A 17050-nucleotide genomic window follows, 5' to 3' on the forward strand; every position below is an offset into this window, starting at 1 on the left:
TTTTTCTTCTGACTATTTTTCTCACTTAGTTTACCAAAGTGTACTAAGTAACAACGCACAAGGCTCCTAAGGAAATATGGAGCTACATATAAATTATAGCTAATGCTACTAATAGTTGTGTTTTATTTATATAATACATTTAATGTCCAAAATTGAACAAAGAAACCTTGCTAACAGCAACAATGAAGAAGGATCTAACGGAATATGGAGCTCAAAACCTTGATAGCAATAAACAATGAAGAAGGTTATGAAGGAAATACGGAGCAACGTATCTATGACCTTGCGGTAATAGTTAATGCTACTAATAACTACTCATCAGACAACAAGCTTGGCCAAGGTGGTTTTGGTCCTGTATACAAGGTAAGCATGCAATCAACTTTTACTAAGAGTGAAAGTTTACAATTATTCTTGCTGATTTATGAGGTTAATATTCAGAATCATTTATATGAGGTAAAATGGCAGGGTATACTTGTGGACAGACGAGAAATTGCGGTGAAACGGCTTTCACAAAGTTCTTGCCAAGGGCTGCAAGAATTTAAGAATGAAGTCAAATTGTGTGCCAAACTTCAGCACCGTAATCTTGTTAAGGTTCTTGGTTGTTGCATTCAAGGAGAGGAGAAAATGCTCATATATGAATACATGCCCAACAAGAGCTTAGATTCATTTATTTTTGGTTTGTACGGCTAACGAACTATCAACTTGCAGACTTGCGTCCATTTCTTTTATTTCTTTCTCGGACAATGACAAGTATCATTAAATTGAAAATTTGTAGGTTCTAAAAGAAAACTTCTTGATTGGTCCAAGCGCTTCACATTATCCATGGAATTGCTCGGGGGCTTATGTATCTTCATCAGGATTCTAGATTAAAAATCATCCATAGAGACCTCAAAGCTAGCAATGTATTACTGGATAGTGAATTAAATCCAAAATATCAGATTTTGGTTTGGCAAGAATATTTGGAGGAGATCAAATTGAAGATAACACAAGACAAATAGTTAGTACACAGTAAGTATGTTTTATGATATCTTTATTTTGAATATATGCACATTAACTGAATATGATATTAATTTCTTTATGATGTATAATAGTGGTTACATGGCTCCTGAATACGCAATTCGTGGGCTATTCTCCATCAAATCTGATGTGTTCAGCTTTGGAGTATATTGTTAGAAATAGTGAGTGGCATGAAAAACAGGGAGCCTTTTTGCCAAGCCAAAGCATTAATCTTATTGGACATGTTAGTACCAAGGAGCCTTACTTTTCTCTTATCATTGCTGAAATTGGTTACTGATTCAATGTTTCGAATTGCTGTAGGCATGGAGGTTGTGGAATGAGGGAATCCCACTTGAATTCTCCGATAAACATTTGGGGGAGTCTTGCATTGAATCAGAAGCATTACGATGCATCCATGTCGGTCTTCTTTGTGTGCAATACCATGCTAATGATAGGCCAAACATGACATCTGTTGTTATAATGTTGAGTAGTGAAGGTGTCTTACCTGAACCTAAAGAAGCTGGTTTACTTTTAGAAAATATCCCAATTAAGAGAGAATCTCCTAATAGTCGTACAAATCTTTCAAGTAATAAAGTATCTATCACCTTGTTAGAAGCCAGGTAAGGTCAATTTTACTTTGATTTTGGACCGCTAATGAGAGTACTCTTAAGGAAAAGACTGTATTTGCAATAGTGAAAGATATTGTTGATTCTAAATAGCTCCCTTCTTTTTGTGCTTGAGTTTAAATAAACAATTTCTTCTTCGATTGTGTTTTACCCCATTTTTTCCTTTTTCAAAAAAAAAGTTGCATCAGACAAATGAAAGAAGACATTATGCATGAAAATTGCACGAACTTGTTCCAGAAAAGTTTAATAATAGGTACCTCGCAAATTTTAACTTGTAGCATCCTAAAAAGAACTTCTTTTTTTTTTTTTTACTTTTTTATTGTTTGAACTATCGGGATCGGAATTGAACAACAAATAAGATCACAGTTGTAGAAATGATTAAAACTCACCATATGATTATGTTGTGAACAATTTTATGAATTTATTTGCTTATAATAAAACTAATTTTCCTTACATTTAGACAAGCTGAAAATATACGTTGATGATGACAGATGAAAATTTTGTCCAATATCTTGTTTTTAAAAGAAAAGAGGGAAAAAAAGCGTCTGAATCTTTCTTCTCTTGATCGTATTATAAGAATTTTGGCCAATCTTTCTCTTTGTAATTGGCAGATAAATATAAAATAAAGTAGAAGTTTTTGTTTTGAATTCCAAATATGTCATCACTATCTTACCTTATTCCTACATTGAAAAGTCTCCTGTCGTAGCCGTAAAGTATGCGGTATTCTGACTTGAGGTACACCAAGTCAACCTGCTTGGGCTGTTTGATTTTCATTTAGTAGATCAATTCATCAAGGGAATGGTAATTCGTCCTTATACTTTTCAGAATCTAAAATACGACTTATTTAACCCCCAACAAATATATATATATATTTTACATAAAAGGGCCAAAAAGAAACTTGCACTTTTTTTTTTTGGTATTTTCATTTTTGTCCCTCGCAACATAGTTCACTTGCATTTCCAGCGCAGTCGTCTAGCTGCCTCCATGGGTCCTCATTTGATGCTCACCACTGATGCTTATCACCTGATAAGTAATCTGGACGGTTTAGATTTAATATTATTAAATAATTATTTTCAAATAAAAAAATTATATTTTTAAAAAATGATAGTTAAGAGATTATTTTTATTTGTTATCTTATACCTATTAAAATAATTATTTTAAATAAATAAAAATAAAAATAAATCTGGACCGTCCATATCTGGAACTGATGAGCATTGGGTGCTCATCAAAACTGATGAACACCCAATGTAAATCCCCATCAACCGTACTCAAATGCAATAATCTAATACTTTTTTTAATACGTATTTATATAAAATAAATAATATGTTATTTTTAAGTAAATTTAATGAAAATGTGGAATTTCCTAGGTGACGGCCTTTTTTCATGCTTTTATTAAGGGTTTTGGGAAAATTGCAATCAATCAAAATTTTCCAATCCTCTCTTTCTAAAATGAAAATGTGAAATTCTGTTATTTTCTAAACCAAGCATAATACTTTTTTGGTCCTATTTATAAGTCACTTTATTAAATTTTTAATATAAATATATTATTTTGTCTTTCATTTATAATAGTGTAGATAGTTTTTCTTAAAGATGAATATATTAAATAGACGTAAAGTTAAAAAGTTGTTGTATTGTAATGGGGAGTTAATGCGGTTTAAAGTTTTTCTTGGTCTGTTTAAAATATACTAGAAGTGTTTTATAAATAGGATAAGAGAAGTAATATTAAAACCCTTCCAATTTTTTTCCCTTCACCTACGCTGCATTATTTTCTTGTTGCTAAACTATTTTGTCAACCACGCTGGGAAAAAAAAGAAGAAAGAAAGGTGGCAAATAGTTGTCTCTTCGTGTACATTAGGTGAACAATTCCTTTCATTAACGGAGAATTTGAATTGCAGTTTTTCAGGACCCCTTTGGAATAATTTTTAAATAGTTTTTTAATTGTAATTTCCAGAGTATGAGGTAAGTATGCGAGAGAAAATTTATCTCAATTTATATAAAAGGTGCTTATAAGCACTTATTTAAACCAATCCAAACAAACATTTAATGTCGTTAATTACATGATGACTAAAGTTTATATATTTGATAGCGATTATTATTTTGTATATATGATATATATAACTCATTTTGAAAGCTGACCATCAAGAAAACATGCGTGGACACTATTCAAATTAAACAATAAGGCCAAGTTATTATTTTTTTAATAAGACCATTAATTTATGAGAGAATTACAATTAAATCCCATAGAAGAGAAATAATTACCGAAAGGTCCCAATAACAACCTCAACAACCTATAATGACAAGTCCTATAGTGAGAATGACAACCTCTGGGACTTGTTTTTCAATTGTTTTTCTTCCTTTGGACCTCATTATAATTCTCCCTTAATTTATTCAGGAGGAGTTTGGTAAACTCAAAAACATTTAAGAAAAGTACTTCCCCGCAAATTAAAATAAAATTCCTCTAACATATGTGAATCATTTTTCAGGAGAATTATGAAATCCTAATAAATAAATATAATACGGAATTACCATTGTTTTCTATATCAGAATACATTGGTATATGTTTGTCTACTTGCGAAACTGTTTTTTGACAATTACATTTTTTCTCGTAATAATTCTCCCTCTTTCTTTTGCTGTTACATGGTCCCAAAAAGGAATGTAGGTAGCAAAATCTTATTGAATTTGCCATTGAAACTTTGAAACCCTTGAAATCCTTGCAACTTCAACGATAAGAATGTTTTATTGATGACTAATTCATGATCATTTGATCCCGTCAAAATTTGTATACTATATATCTATTAATAGATTGTCACTTAGTTTTTCTTTAAGAAATAATAACCATATCATTATTTTTTTATTTTCGTATAATATTTTAATATAAAAAACGATAATTTCATTGACGTAAAAAGGAGCAAAGAACAACTTGATTGTAGAAATCAATTACGTTCATTATCGAAAAAAAGAAATCAATTATGTTGAATCCATTGCTAAAAAACAATAAAAATTTAGAATGAAAGGCCTGATCCTTCCTTTCCCTGACCCTGCTACAAGCATTTGATGGATCTCAGTACACGTGCAAGGATCTGTTAGTTTGTTGGCAGAAAGCATTACGTTGAATTTGAACTTTGGGTTTGGAATTCTGAATACGATGTCAGAAAGTCATTATCTTATTCTTGCATTGTGCAGGAAAGAGAACAGTTTTTTCGCACTGCAAGAGCACCAAGTCAACCCGCATACTTCTGCCTTCTGGTGGGCTGCCCTTTCAACATGTGCCCCATCAGGATCATGGGTATATTTATTTAATCTAGGCTAGACAAATTCATTGAATCCATGGCTATCCTTCCTTATTTGCTTGTTCTTCCCAATCTGCTTTTGTTCTTCCCTAGATTTTCTTTTGCAACTGATACCCTCACCCAGTTCGAGTCTCTTCCTGACGGCCAGACCTTGGTTTCTGAAAATGAAATCTTTGAATTGGGTTTCTTTAGCCCTGGTAGTTCCACAGACCGCTATGTTGGAGTCTGGTACCACAAAATCCCAGGTAAAACTGTTGTTTGGGTTGCCAACCGAGGCAGACCTATCAAAAACAACTTTGGCATGTTGAGAATAAACACAGAGGGACATCTTGTGCTTCTTGGCCAAAACGAGACAGTTGTTTGGTCAGGAAATTCCACCACAAAAGCTTGGAGTCCAATTGTGCAGCTTTTAGGCTCTGGAAACTTGGTTCTAAGAGATGGGAAAGATCAAAAGCCTCACAACTATTTGTGGCAAAGCTTTGACTATCCTTCTGATTCAATTTTGCCAGGAATGAAGCTTGGATGGGACCTCAGAACTGGTCTCAATCGACGTTTTACAGCATGGAAGAATTGGGATGACCCTTCCTTTGGAGACCTTACAGATGAACTTGTACTACACAATTATCCTGAAGACGTAGTCAGGCAGGGCACAACAGAGTATATAAGGAGTGGTCCCTGGAATGGTGTCCGGTTCAGTGGCATTTCTCATGCAACGAACAATCCACTTCATGAAGGAGAGTTTGTCTGGAATAAAGATGAGGTGTATTTCGTTTATAATGTGAGAAATGAGTCACTGATTACCAGATTTGTCTTGAACCAGACATTATACTCAGTACTGGACATGATATGGATTGAAGAAGATCAAAGGTGGATCACTTTCAGTTATATACCGATTGATAACTGCGATAGATATAGCCGTTGTGGCCCTAATGGAAACTGCGTTGAGGGTGAAACACCAATTTGTCAGTGCTTGACGGGCTTTTTTCCAAAATCACCCAAGAGATGGAATGCAATGGACTGGTCTGAAGGATGCACCCGTAATGAATCATGGAGTTGCAAGGAAAAAAACAGGGATTATTTTGTCAAATTTAGTGGGCTCAAATTGCCAGATACTAAATATTCTTGGGTCAATGCAAGTATGACACTTGTGGAATGCAAAGCCAAATGCTGGGAAAATTGTTCTTGTACTGCTTATGCTAATTTAGATGTCAGGGGAGGAGGAAGTGGTTGTGCTATGTGGTTCGGTGATTTAATTGATATAAGGCAGATTCCCTTTGATGACCAGGATTTATATATTCGCCTTGCTTCTCCAGAAACAGGTGCGGCCTTTTAGTGATCATTTTTCAATCATCTCTTGGATCCTTTAGCGACCTCAACTTTTTGTCTATTAACTCTTCATTTTGTTGTGAAGCTGAACAGGATGGAGCTAATGGAAATACAACAATGGTGATTACAGCACTGGTGACCATTGTATTGGCTATTATGATGCTTTTCACTTTGTTCTGCGTTTGCAAGCTTAGAAGAAACTCTATAGGTAAGCATTCCCATTGCAACCGCCTTCACTTTTCTCCCGCTTTTCCCATCTTGTGATTACTGGAGTATAATTGAACATGGTTGAGCTTGATGCCAATTTGTTTCCTAATGGACGGAATGATTTCCTTTCTTTGTTTTTTTCTTTGACTATTTTTCTCACTTAGTTTACCAAAGTGTACTAAGTAACAACGACAAAGGCTCCTAAGGAAATATGGAGCTACATATAAATTATAGCTAATGCTACTAATAGTTGTGTTTTATTTATATATTACATCTAATGTCCAAAATTGAACAAGGAAACCTTGCTAACAGCAAACAATGAAGAAGGATCTAACGGAAATATGGAGCTAAAAACCTTGATAGCAATAAACAATGAAGAAGGTTATGAAGGAAATACGGAGCAACGTATCTATGACCTTGCAGTAATAGCTAATGCTACTAATAACTTCTCATCAGACAACAAGCTTGGCCAAGGTGGTTTTGGTCCTGTATACAAGGTAAGCATGCAATCAACTTTAACTAAGAGTGAAAGTTTACAATTATTCTTGCTGATTTATGATGTTACATATCCAGAATCATTTATATGAGGTAAAAATGACAGGGTATGCTTGTGGACAGACAAGAAATTGCGGTGAAACGTCTTTCACAAAGTTCTTGCCAAGGGCTGCAAGAATTTAAGAATGAAGTCAAATTGTGTGCCAAACTTCAGCACCGTAATCTTGTTAAGGTTCTTGGTTGTTGCATTCAAGGAGAGGAGAAAATGCTCATATATGAATACATGCCCAACAAGAGCTTAGATTCATTTATTTTTGGTTTGTACGGCTAACGAACTATCAACTTGCAGACTTGCGTCCATTTCTTTTATTTCTTTCTCGGACAATGACAAGTATCATTAAATTGAAAATTTGTAGGTTCTAAAAGAAAACTTCTTGATTGGTCCAAGCGCTTTCACATTATCCACGGAATTGCTCGGGGGCTTATGTATCTTCATCAGGATTCTAGATTAAAAATCATCCATAGAGACCTCAAAGCTAGCAATGTATTACTGGATAGTGAATTAAATCCAAAAATATCAGATTTTGGTTTGGCAAGAATATTTGGAGGAGATCAAATTGAAGATAACACAAGACAAATAGTTGGTACATAGTAAGTATGTTTTATGATATCTTTATTTTGAATATATGCACATTAACTGAATATGATATTAATTTCTTTATGATGTGTAATAGTGGTTACATGGCTCCTGAATACGCAATTTGTGGGCTATTCTCCATCAAATCTGATGTGTTCAGCTTTGGAGTATTGTTATTAGAAATAGTGAGTGGCATGAAAAACAGGGAGCCTTTTTTGCCAAGCCAAAGCATTAATCTTATTGGACATGTTAGTACCAAGGAGCCTTACTTTTCTCTTATCATTGCTGAAATTGGTTACTAATTCAATGTTTCGAATTGCTGTAGGCATGGAGGTTGTGGAATGAGGGAATCCCACTTGAATTCTCCGATAAACATTTGGGGGAATCTTGCGTTGAATCAGAAGTATTACGATGCATCCATGTCGGTCTTCTTTGTGTGCAATACCATGCTAATGATAGGCCAAACATGACATCTGTTGTCATAATGTTGAGTAGTGAAGGTGTTTTGCCTGAACCTAAAGAACCTGGTTTACTTTTAGAAAACATCCCAATTAAGAGAGAATCTCCTAATAGTCATACAAATCCTTCAATTAATAAAGTATCTATCACCTTGTTAGAAGCCAGGTAAGGTCAGTTTTACTTATTGATTTTGGACCACTAATAAGAGCACTCTCAAGGAAAAGCCTGTGTATTTGCAATAGTGAAAGATATTGTTGATTCTAAATAGCTCCCTTCTTTGGGCATTGTGCTTGAGTTTAATAAACAATTTCTTCTTCCATTGTGTTTTACCCCATTTTGGGGGGAAAATAAAAAGTTGCATCAGACAAATGAAAGAATACATTATGCATGAAAATTGCACGAACTTGTTCCGGGAAAGTTTAGTAGTAGGTACCTCGCAAATTTTAACTTGTAGCATCCTAAAAAGAACTTCTTTTTTTTTTTTTTACTTTTTTATTGTTTGAACTATCGGGATCGGAATTGAACAACAAATAAGATCACAGTTGTAGAAATGATTAAAACTCACCATATGATTATGTTGTGAACAATTTTATGAATTTATTTGCTTATAATAAAACTAATTTTCCTTACATTTAGACAAGCTGAAAATATACGTTGATGATGACAGATGAAAATTTTGTCCAATATCTTGTTTTTAAAAGAAAAGAGGAAGAAAAGGGTCTGAATCTTTCTTCTCTTGGTCGTATTATAAGAATTTTGGCCAATCTTTCTCTTTGTAATTGGCAGATAGATATAAAATAAAGTTGAAGTTGTTGTTTTGAATTCCAAATATGTCATCACTATCTTACCTTATTCCCACATTGAAAAGCCTCCTGTCGTAGCGGTGAAGTATACGGTATTCTGACTTGAGGAACACCAAGTCAACCTGCTTGGGCTGTTTGATTTTCATTTAGTAGATCAATTCATCAAGGGAATGCTAATTCGTCCGTTTACTTTTCAGAATCTAAAATATGACTTATTTAACCCCCAACATATATATATATATATATATTTTACATAAAAGGGCCAAGAAGAAACTTGCACTTTTTTTTTGTAATATTTTCATTTTTGTCCCTCGCAACATAGTTCACTTGCATTTCCAGCGTAGTCGCTAGCTGCCTCCATCAACCCAATGCAATAATCTAATACTTTTTTTTAATTCGTATGTATATAAAATAAATAATACTCCTCCGGTCCTAATTATAAGACCCAATTGACTTATCTGAGGAGATTAAGAAAGTAAGTTAAGTTGGTTATTTATAATAAATAAGTGTTGTCATTCCTAAAATATCCTTGCTAATTAAGTATATTGGCTAAAACTATCATTATTAGAAGGATTATCTTGGAAAAAAATGCATAAATATAAGAAACAAAATGGATTGGGTCTTATAATTAGGACCAAATAAAAAGTCAAATTGGGTCTTATAATAAGGACCGGAGGAGTATGTTGTTTTAAAGTAAATTTAATGAAAATGTTGAATTTCCTAAAATAAAATAAAGATTAACCACAATATAACTATTTTTTTTCTATGAAAAGAGAGTAGATAAACAATATAAAAATTATCAAAGATATACTAATTCCATTTTGGGGTGACCGCCTTTTTTCATGCTTTTCTTAAGCGTTTTGGGAAAATTGCAATCAATCAAAATTTTCCAATCCTCTCTTTCTAAAAGGAAAATGTGAAATTCTGTTATTTTCTAAACCAAGTATAATACTTCTCTGGTCCTATTTATAAGTCACTTTATTAAATTTTTAATATGAATATATTATTTTGTCCATCATTTATTATAGTGTAGCTAGTTTTTTTTCTTTAAAGATGAAGATATTAAATGAAGGTAAAGTTAAAAAGTTGTTATATTTTAATGGAGAGTTCATGCATTTTAAGATTTTTCTTGATCTGTTTAAAATATGCTGGAAGTGCTTTATAAATAGGATTAAAGGAGTAATATTAAAATCCTTCCAATTTTTTTATTTATCTACTACATTTAATGTACAAAATTGAACAAAGAAACCTTGCTAACAGCAAACAATGAAGAAGGATTTGATAGAAATATGGAGCTAAAAACCTTGATAGAAATGAACAATGAAGAAGGTTATGAAGGAAATACAGAGCAACGCATCTTTGACTTTGCAGTAATCGCTAATGCCTACTAATAACTTCTCATCAGACAACAAGCTTGGCCAAAGTGGTTTTGGTCCTGTATACAAGGCAAGGATGCAATCAACTTTTACTAAGAGTGAAAGTTTACAATTATTCTTGCTGATTTATGATGTTACACATTCAGAATCATTTATATGAGGTAAAAATGGCAGGGTATACTTGTAGACGGACAAGAGATGGCGGTCAAACGGCTTTCACAAAGTTCTTGCCAAGGTCTGCATGAGTTTATGAATGAAGTCAAATTGTGTGCCAAACTTCACTACCGTAATCTTGTTAAGGTTCTTGGTTGTTGCATTCAAGGAGAGGAGAAAATGCTCATATATGAATATATGCCCAACAAGAGCTTAGATTCATTTGTTTTTGGTTCGTATGACTAAAGAACTATCAATTAGCTTACTTATATCCTTTTCTTTTATTTCTCCCTGGGTAATGATGAGTATCATTACATTAAAAATTTGTAGGTTCTGAAAGTAAACATCTTGATTGGTCGTTTTCACATTATCCAAGGAATTGCTCGAGGACTCATGTATCTTCATCAAGATTCTGAATTAAAAATTGTCCATAGAGACCTCAAAGCAAGCAATATATTATTGGATAGTGAATTAAATCCAAAAATATTAAATTTTGGTTTGGCAAGAATATTTAGAGGAGATAAAATTGAAGATAACACAAGACAAATAGTTAGTACATAGTAAGTGTGTTTTATGATATCTTTATTTTGAATATATGCACATTAACTGAATATGATATTAATTTCTTTATGATGTATAATAGTGGTTACATAGTTCCTGAATATGCAATTCATGAGCTATTCTCAGTCAAATATGACGTTTTCAGCTTTGAAGTACTATTATTAGAAATAGTGAGTGGCACGAAAAACAAGAAGCCTTTTTGGCCAAGCCCAAGCGTTAATCTTATTGGACATGTTAGTGCCAAAGAGCCTAACTTTTCTCTTATCATTGCTGACATTGGTAACTGATTGAATGTTTCGAATTGCTATAGGCATGGAGGTTGTGGAAGGAGGGAATCCCACTAAAATTTGTCGATGAACATTTGGGGAACTCTTGCATTGAATTAGAAGTATTGCGATGGATCCACATCGGTCTTCTTTGTTTGCAATACCATGCTAATGATAAGCCAAACATGACATTTGTGGTTATCATGTTGAGTAGTGAGGGTGTCTTGCCTGAACCTAAAGAACCTGGTTTTCTCTTAGAACACATTCCAGTTAGGGAAGAATCTCGTAACAATCATACAACACTTTCAAATAATGAAGTATCTATCACTTTGTTAGAAGCCAGATGAAATCGATTTTGCTTATTGATTTTGGACACTAATGGGCATAGTTTTAAAAGATAAGATTGTCTATTTGCAATAATGCAAGATGATGTGTTTAAAAGATTCGAAACTGCTCTCTTATTTTGGGGATTATGCTTGAGTTCAAATGAAAACAATTTCTTTTTCAATTGTGTTTCACCCAATTTATAAAAAAAAAAACTGCAACAGAAATAGTCAACCCAACATATTTTTAATATTTTCATTTTTGTCCTTCGCGACATAGCTCACTTGTATTCTCAATTGTCCTCTAGCTTTTGGCCAAAAAAAAAAAATTGTCCTCTAGCTGCGTCGATAACCTCTACTCAAATGCAATGATCTAATACCGTTTTAATATATTTATATATATAATGAATAATACTATGTGATTTTCAAGGAAGTTTAATGAAAATATTCAATTTTCTAAAACAAAATAAGGATTAATCACAATATAACAATTTTATTTTTTCCTATGAAAAAAGAGGGAATAGACGTATAAAATGATAAAGGATATAATATTTTCATTTTGGGGTGAGAACGAGATCGCCCCATTCAAGTCCTTTTCTTATGGGTCTGGAAAAATTTCTCGCCCCTATAGTGGTTGACTAGTTGTCTTCTCGTGTACGTTGGGTGAACAGTCGCCTTCACTAACGGAGGATTTGATTTGCAATCTGTTAATACAGTGAATGACACAATGACCGAAGTTTATATTTGATAGCAACTATTTTTTTTCTATATACTCTTCTTTCAGTACTTAATATAAGATATAATTAGAGAGTTAATATTAATCTTACATATAAAAATTATTTTATATAATTATTAACTTTTTTTCATATTAACTCTGTTGATATTTCCTCAATAATAATTAAATAAGAGAAAAAAAGAAAAATTAAAAAGATACTTGGGTGTTTTTAAAAAAACATATCATATTAATTAATTTAATTAACATTTTGAAGATACTCAAATTAACTAATTAGATTTTATATTAAGTACCGAAGAGTATAATATATATATATAACTCATTTTAAAAACTGACCGTCAACAACCCATACGGGACTAAAGACTATTCAAATTAAACCATAAGGCACGTGAAAATATAAAAATGTCATTTTTTTTAATAAGACCATTTACTTAGGAACAGTTTGGAAAACCACAAAAACACTTAAAAAAGTACTTTAGGGCAAGGAAAGATAAAACCCCTCTCACATATTAAAATTCTTTTTAAAAACACTATAAAATCCTAATAAATAAATATAATATGGAACTACTATTGTTTTCTATATTAGAGTTTATTATTATGTGTTTGTTTGCTTATGAATTTTTTTTATCATTACATTCTTTTCTCGTAATAACAATCAACTCCAATCAAAATATAAAATAAATTTTAAATAGTATTTTGACATGTGAATGATCAGTTCAATTTTAAAAATACTAATTAAAGAAACTTTTAACCTAATTACTTTTTGGCGTACAAAAGAATAGAGAAGAACATAGAGGCAAAACCAAAACTAACCCAACCTCTCCAAAAATCTAATTTATTCTTTTGTACAAAAACTTTAAGTAGAGTTGCCAAAGGTGAAGCGCTTGAATAGCTCTAAGTTTTCAAAACTCGTTTCGATGATTTATACGAAGCCTACTATTGTCGGGGCACGTTTGAAAGCCCAAGTAGCTGGTAACGAAGTAAATGGGAATAGTCATAGAAGTACAACTCAGAAGCCTGGGTCAGGAATAAAAATAATGTGGGCCTTTATGTCCATTGTATTGTAAGTGGTAAAATAGACTCTTTGGAGCCCACTATTATTCCACCGACCCGTTCGAATTCGAAAACGGAGAAGCCTTTTGTGAATGGGCCTTTTACAGTCTTCATTGCAATTATCGGGTTCCACTCTTCTTCGTCTGCGTGATCCTAGTTGCAGGGTTCAGCATCCTGCTGAAATTCTCGTAGTCTGCATTCTTCAGCAGGTGACGTCCTAAGGGTTCGAGATTCTTCATCTGACTTAGTGCCTCGAGCAAGGAAAATTTTGCAGCAGGGAAGGTTGAAGGATGAAGATAATAAATCTCCTGATTACTGAGCCTCGCTTTGACCGTCTTTTTTTGTGTGCGCTGATTACCTCACTAGAGTGGCTTGTAAAGCCAATACGAAGCTGTCCATTATTTGGGAGCCTCCGGAATCTTGTTTATAGATCAATTTCAGCTCGACTTAGGTTGTTTGCTTAAGGACTTTGATCTTGTTCAGTGATTTGATATTGTATCTCTTGTTTTATTTTCAAGCATAATGCTTGCTTCTGTATTAAAAAAAAATAATGGGTTAACATAAATTTTGATCCCTTAAATTTGGACCCATTTTGATATTAGTTCCTGAAATTTAAAACCGATGGTATTGGTCGCTCAAGTTGTATCTGTAAGAATAGCTGATCACCCAAAAAAAGAGGTTATGCAAAGATAAGATTGTCTCTTTGCAATAATGCATGATGATGTTGATTTCTACACTGCTCTCTTATTTTGGGGATTATGCTTGAGTTCAAATGAAACCAATTTCTTTTTCAATTGTGTTTCACCCAATAAAAAAAAAAAAGTTCAACAGACATAGTTAACCCAACACATTTTTAATATTTTCATTTTTATCCTACGTGACATAGCTCACTTGTATTCTCAGTTGTCCTCTAACTGCGTGGATGACCTCTACTCAAATGAAATAATCTAATATCTTTTTAATATATATAATACTACTTCCGGTCCTAATTGTAAGAGCCAGTTGATTAATTTGAGAAAATTAAGAAAACAAGTTAAGTTAATTATTTGTAATAAATAGGTGTTGTCTTTCCTAAAATATCCTTATTAATCAAGTATATTGACTAAAGCTATAATCATTAGAATGACTATCTTAGAAAAAATTAAGTAAATTTGAGAAACAAAATAGATTGCAGTCTTATATTTATGACCAACATAAAAATCAAACAGGGTTTTATATTAAGAACCGAAGGTAGTAAATAATACTATGTGATTTTCAAGAAAGTCTAATGAAAATGTTGAATTTTCTAAAATAAAAGAAGGATTAATCACAATACAACAATTTTATTTTTTCCTATGAAAAGAGAGGGAATAAACGTATAAAATGATAAAGGATATAATATTTTCATTTTTGGGTGAGAACCAGATCGCACCATTCAAGTCCTTTTCTTATGGGTGTGGAGAAATTTACAATCAATAAGATTTTTCTGATCCTCCTCTCATGAAAAGGAAGAATGTGGAAATTTTTTCGTTGTCTAAACTAAATATGATAATACCAAAATCCCTCCCATTTATTTCTCGTCCCTACCCTACTCTGCATTATTTTCTTGTCGCTTAATTATTTTGTCGACCATACTAAAAGGGCAAAAAAGACGAAGGCGGAAACTGGTGGTTGACTAGTTGTCTTCTCGGGCACGTTGGGTTGGGTGAACAGTCGGCTTCACTAACGGGGGATTTGATTTGCAATCTGTAAATGCAGTTAATGACACGATGACCGAAGTTTATACTTCATAGCAACTATTTTTCTCCATATACTCTTCTTTCTATGCGTAATGTAAAACATAATTAGAGAGTTAATATTAATATTAAATATAAGATTTGTTTATATAATTATTAATTCTTTTTAAAGTAATCTTATTGATATTCTCTTAATAATAATTAAATAAGAAAGAGAGGAAGAAAAATTAAAAAGACACTTGAGTGTTTTGAAAAAAACATATCATATTAACTAATTTAATTAACACTTTTAATATACGCAAATTAATTAATTAGATGTTATATTAAGTAACGAAGAGTATAATATATATAACTCATTTTAAAAGCTGAACGTTAATAATCTATGCGTGAACTGAAAGCTATTCAAATTAAACCACAAGGGACGTGAAAATATATTATTTTTTTAAATAAGACCATTTATTTAGGGAGGGTTTGGAGAACCACAAAAACACTTAAAAAAGTACTTTTAGGCAAGTGAAGATAAAACTCTTATCATATATTTAAATTCTCCTAAAAAACACTATAAAATCCTAATAAATAAATATAATACGGAATTACTATTGTCGTCTATACTAGAATTTATTATTATGTATTTGTTTGCTTATGAATTTTTTTATCATTAAATTCTTTTCTCGTAATAATTTCCCTCTTTTTCTTTTTTCTTTTTTTTTGCTACATAGTCCCATAATCTTTATTGAATTTGCCATTGAAACTCAAAAGTTTGAAACCCTTACAACTTCAACAATAAGAGCGTATTTTATTGATGATTAATTCGTGATCATTTGAGCTTGTCAAAACTTTTATACTATGTATATGGATATTAATAAATTGATATAAGTTTTTCCTTAATAAATATTCAATTAGTTTTTTTATTTTGATATAAAATTTTAATATCAACATTAAAAACACACATTTGATTACAATCAACTCCAGTCTAAGTATATGACAAATTTCGAATAGTATTTTGACATGTCAAATGATCAGTTCAATTGTAAAAATACTAATTAAAGAAACTTTTAACCTAATTACTTTTTGACGTACAAAAGAGGGAAGAAAAACGTAAAAGCAAAACCAAAACTAACTCAAGCTCAAAAAAATCTAATTAAGTATTTTTTTAACAAAAATTTCAAGCAGGGGTTTGATTTAACCCAAACTAAAAATAAAGCGCCTGAACAGTTCTTCTTAGGTTTCCAAATCTGATTTTAATGATTTATATGAAGCCCACTATTATTGGGGCACGTTTGAAGGCCCAAGTAGCTAGTGGTAAAAGAATGTGGTGAGTCCGTTGGATTGTAAGTGGTAAAATGGATATAGAAGGAATTAGTCTCTTGTAATGCGACAAACTATGATTCAAATTCCAATTAAAAAAGATGTTCAAATTTAGTATCCAATACTACCTTGAATAAGATTGCTTCTTATAGAAGAATACCTATATTTTAGTAAAAAAGAAAAAAGTGGTAAAATGGAATCTTTGGAGCACACTATTATTCCGCCAACCAGTTCGAATTCGAAAACGGAGAAGCCTTTTGTGAATGGGCCTTTTACAGTCTTCATTGCAATTTTCGGGTTCTACTCTTCTTCCTCCGCGTGGTCCAAGCTGCATAGTTCAGCATCCTGCTGCAAATTCTCGTAGTTTGCATTCTTTAGCAGGTGACGTCCTAATGTTTCGAGATTCTTCATCTGACTTAGTGCCTCGAGCAAGAAAGAATTTGCAGCAGGAAAGGTTGAAGGATGAAGATAATAAACCTCCTGAGCAGTAAGCCTCTCCTTTGACCATCTTTTTTCTGTGCGCTGATTACCTCACTAGAGTGGCTTATGAAGCCAATGCGAAGTTGTCCATTATTTGGGAGCCTCCGGCATTTTGTTTATCGATCAATTTCAGCTCGACTTAGGTTGTTTTCTTCATGACTCTGGTCCTGTTCAGTGATTTGATATTGTATCTTTTGTTTTGTTTTCAAGCATGATGCTTGCTTCTGTATTAAAAAATAATTTATT

The 17050-nt window shown here is 32.4% G+C and overlaps 1 protein-coding gene, 1 long non-coding RNA gene and 1 pseudogene across 2 annotated transcripts; all 3 read left to right on the forward strand.

Annotated features, from left to right (window-relative positions):
- The first annotated feature begins 204 nt into the window (after window positions 1–204).
- LOC114762334 (G-type lectin S-receptor-like serine/threonine-protein kinase RKS1) lies at window positions 205–1170 on the forward strand (annotated as a pseudogene).
- A 31-nt stretch (window positions 1171–1201) lies between these two features.
- On the forward strand, window positions 1202–1711 carry LOC114762331 (uncharacterized). The gene is made up of 2 exons (XR_003742240.1): window positions 1202–1237; window positions 1315–1711. It is a non-coding gene; the product is annotated as an uncharacterized LOC114762331 (long non-coding RNA).
- A 3110-nt stretch (window positions 1712–4821) lies between these two features.
- On the forward strand, window positions 4822–8225 carry LOC114762332 (G-type lectin S-receptor-like serine/threonine-protein kinase At4g27290). Its single transcript, XM_028951794.1, has 7 exons — window positions 4822–6228; window positions 6321–6443; window positions 6755–6939; window positions 7044–7254; window positions 7354–7588; window positions 7672–7822; window positions 7900–8225. The coding sequence occupies exons 1-7, from the start codon at window positions 4947–4949 to the stop codon at window positions 8200–8202; spliced, it is 2490 nt and encodes an 829-aa protein (XP_028807627.1). The 5' UTR covers window positions 4822–4946; the 3' UTR covers window positions 8203–8225.
- Window positions 8226–17050: the final 8825 nt, after the last annotated feature.

This window comes from Neltuma alba, unplaced genomic scaffold (genome assembly GCF_004799145.2).
Source record: "Neltuma alba isolate B1F8T4 unplaced genomic scaffold, ASM479914v2 tig00011211_pilon, whole genome shotgun sequence".
Classification (NCBI taxonomy): Eukaryota; Viridiplantae; Streptophyta; class Magnoliopsida; order Fabales; family Fabaceae; genus Neltuma; species Neltuma alba.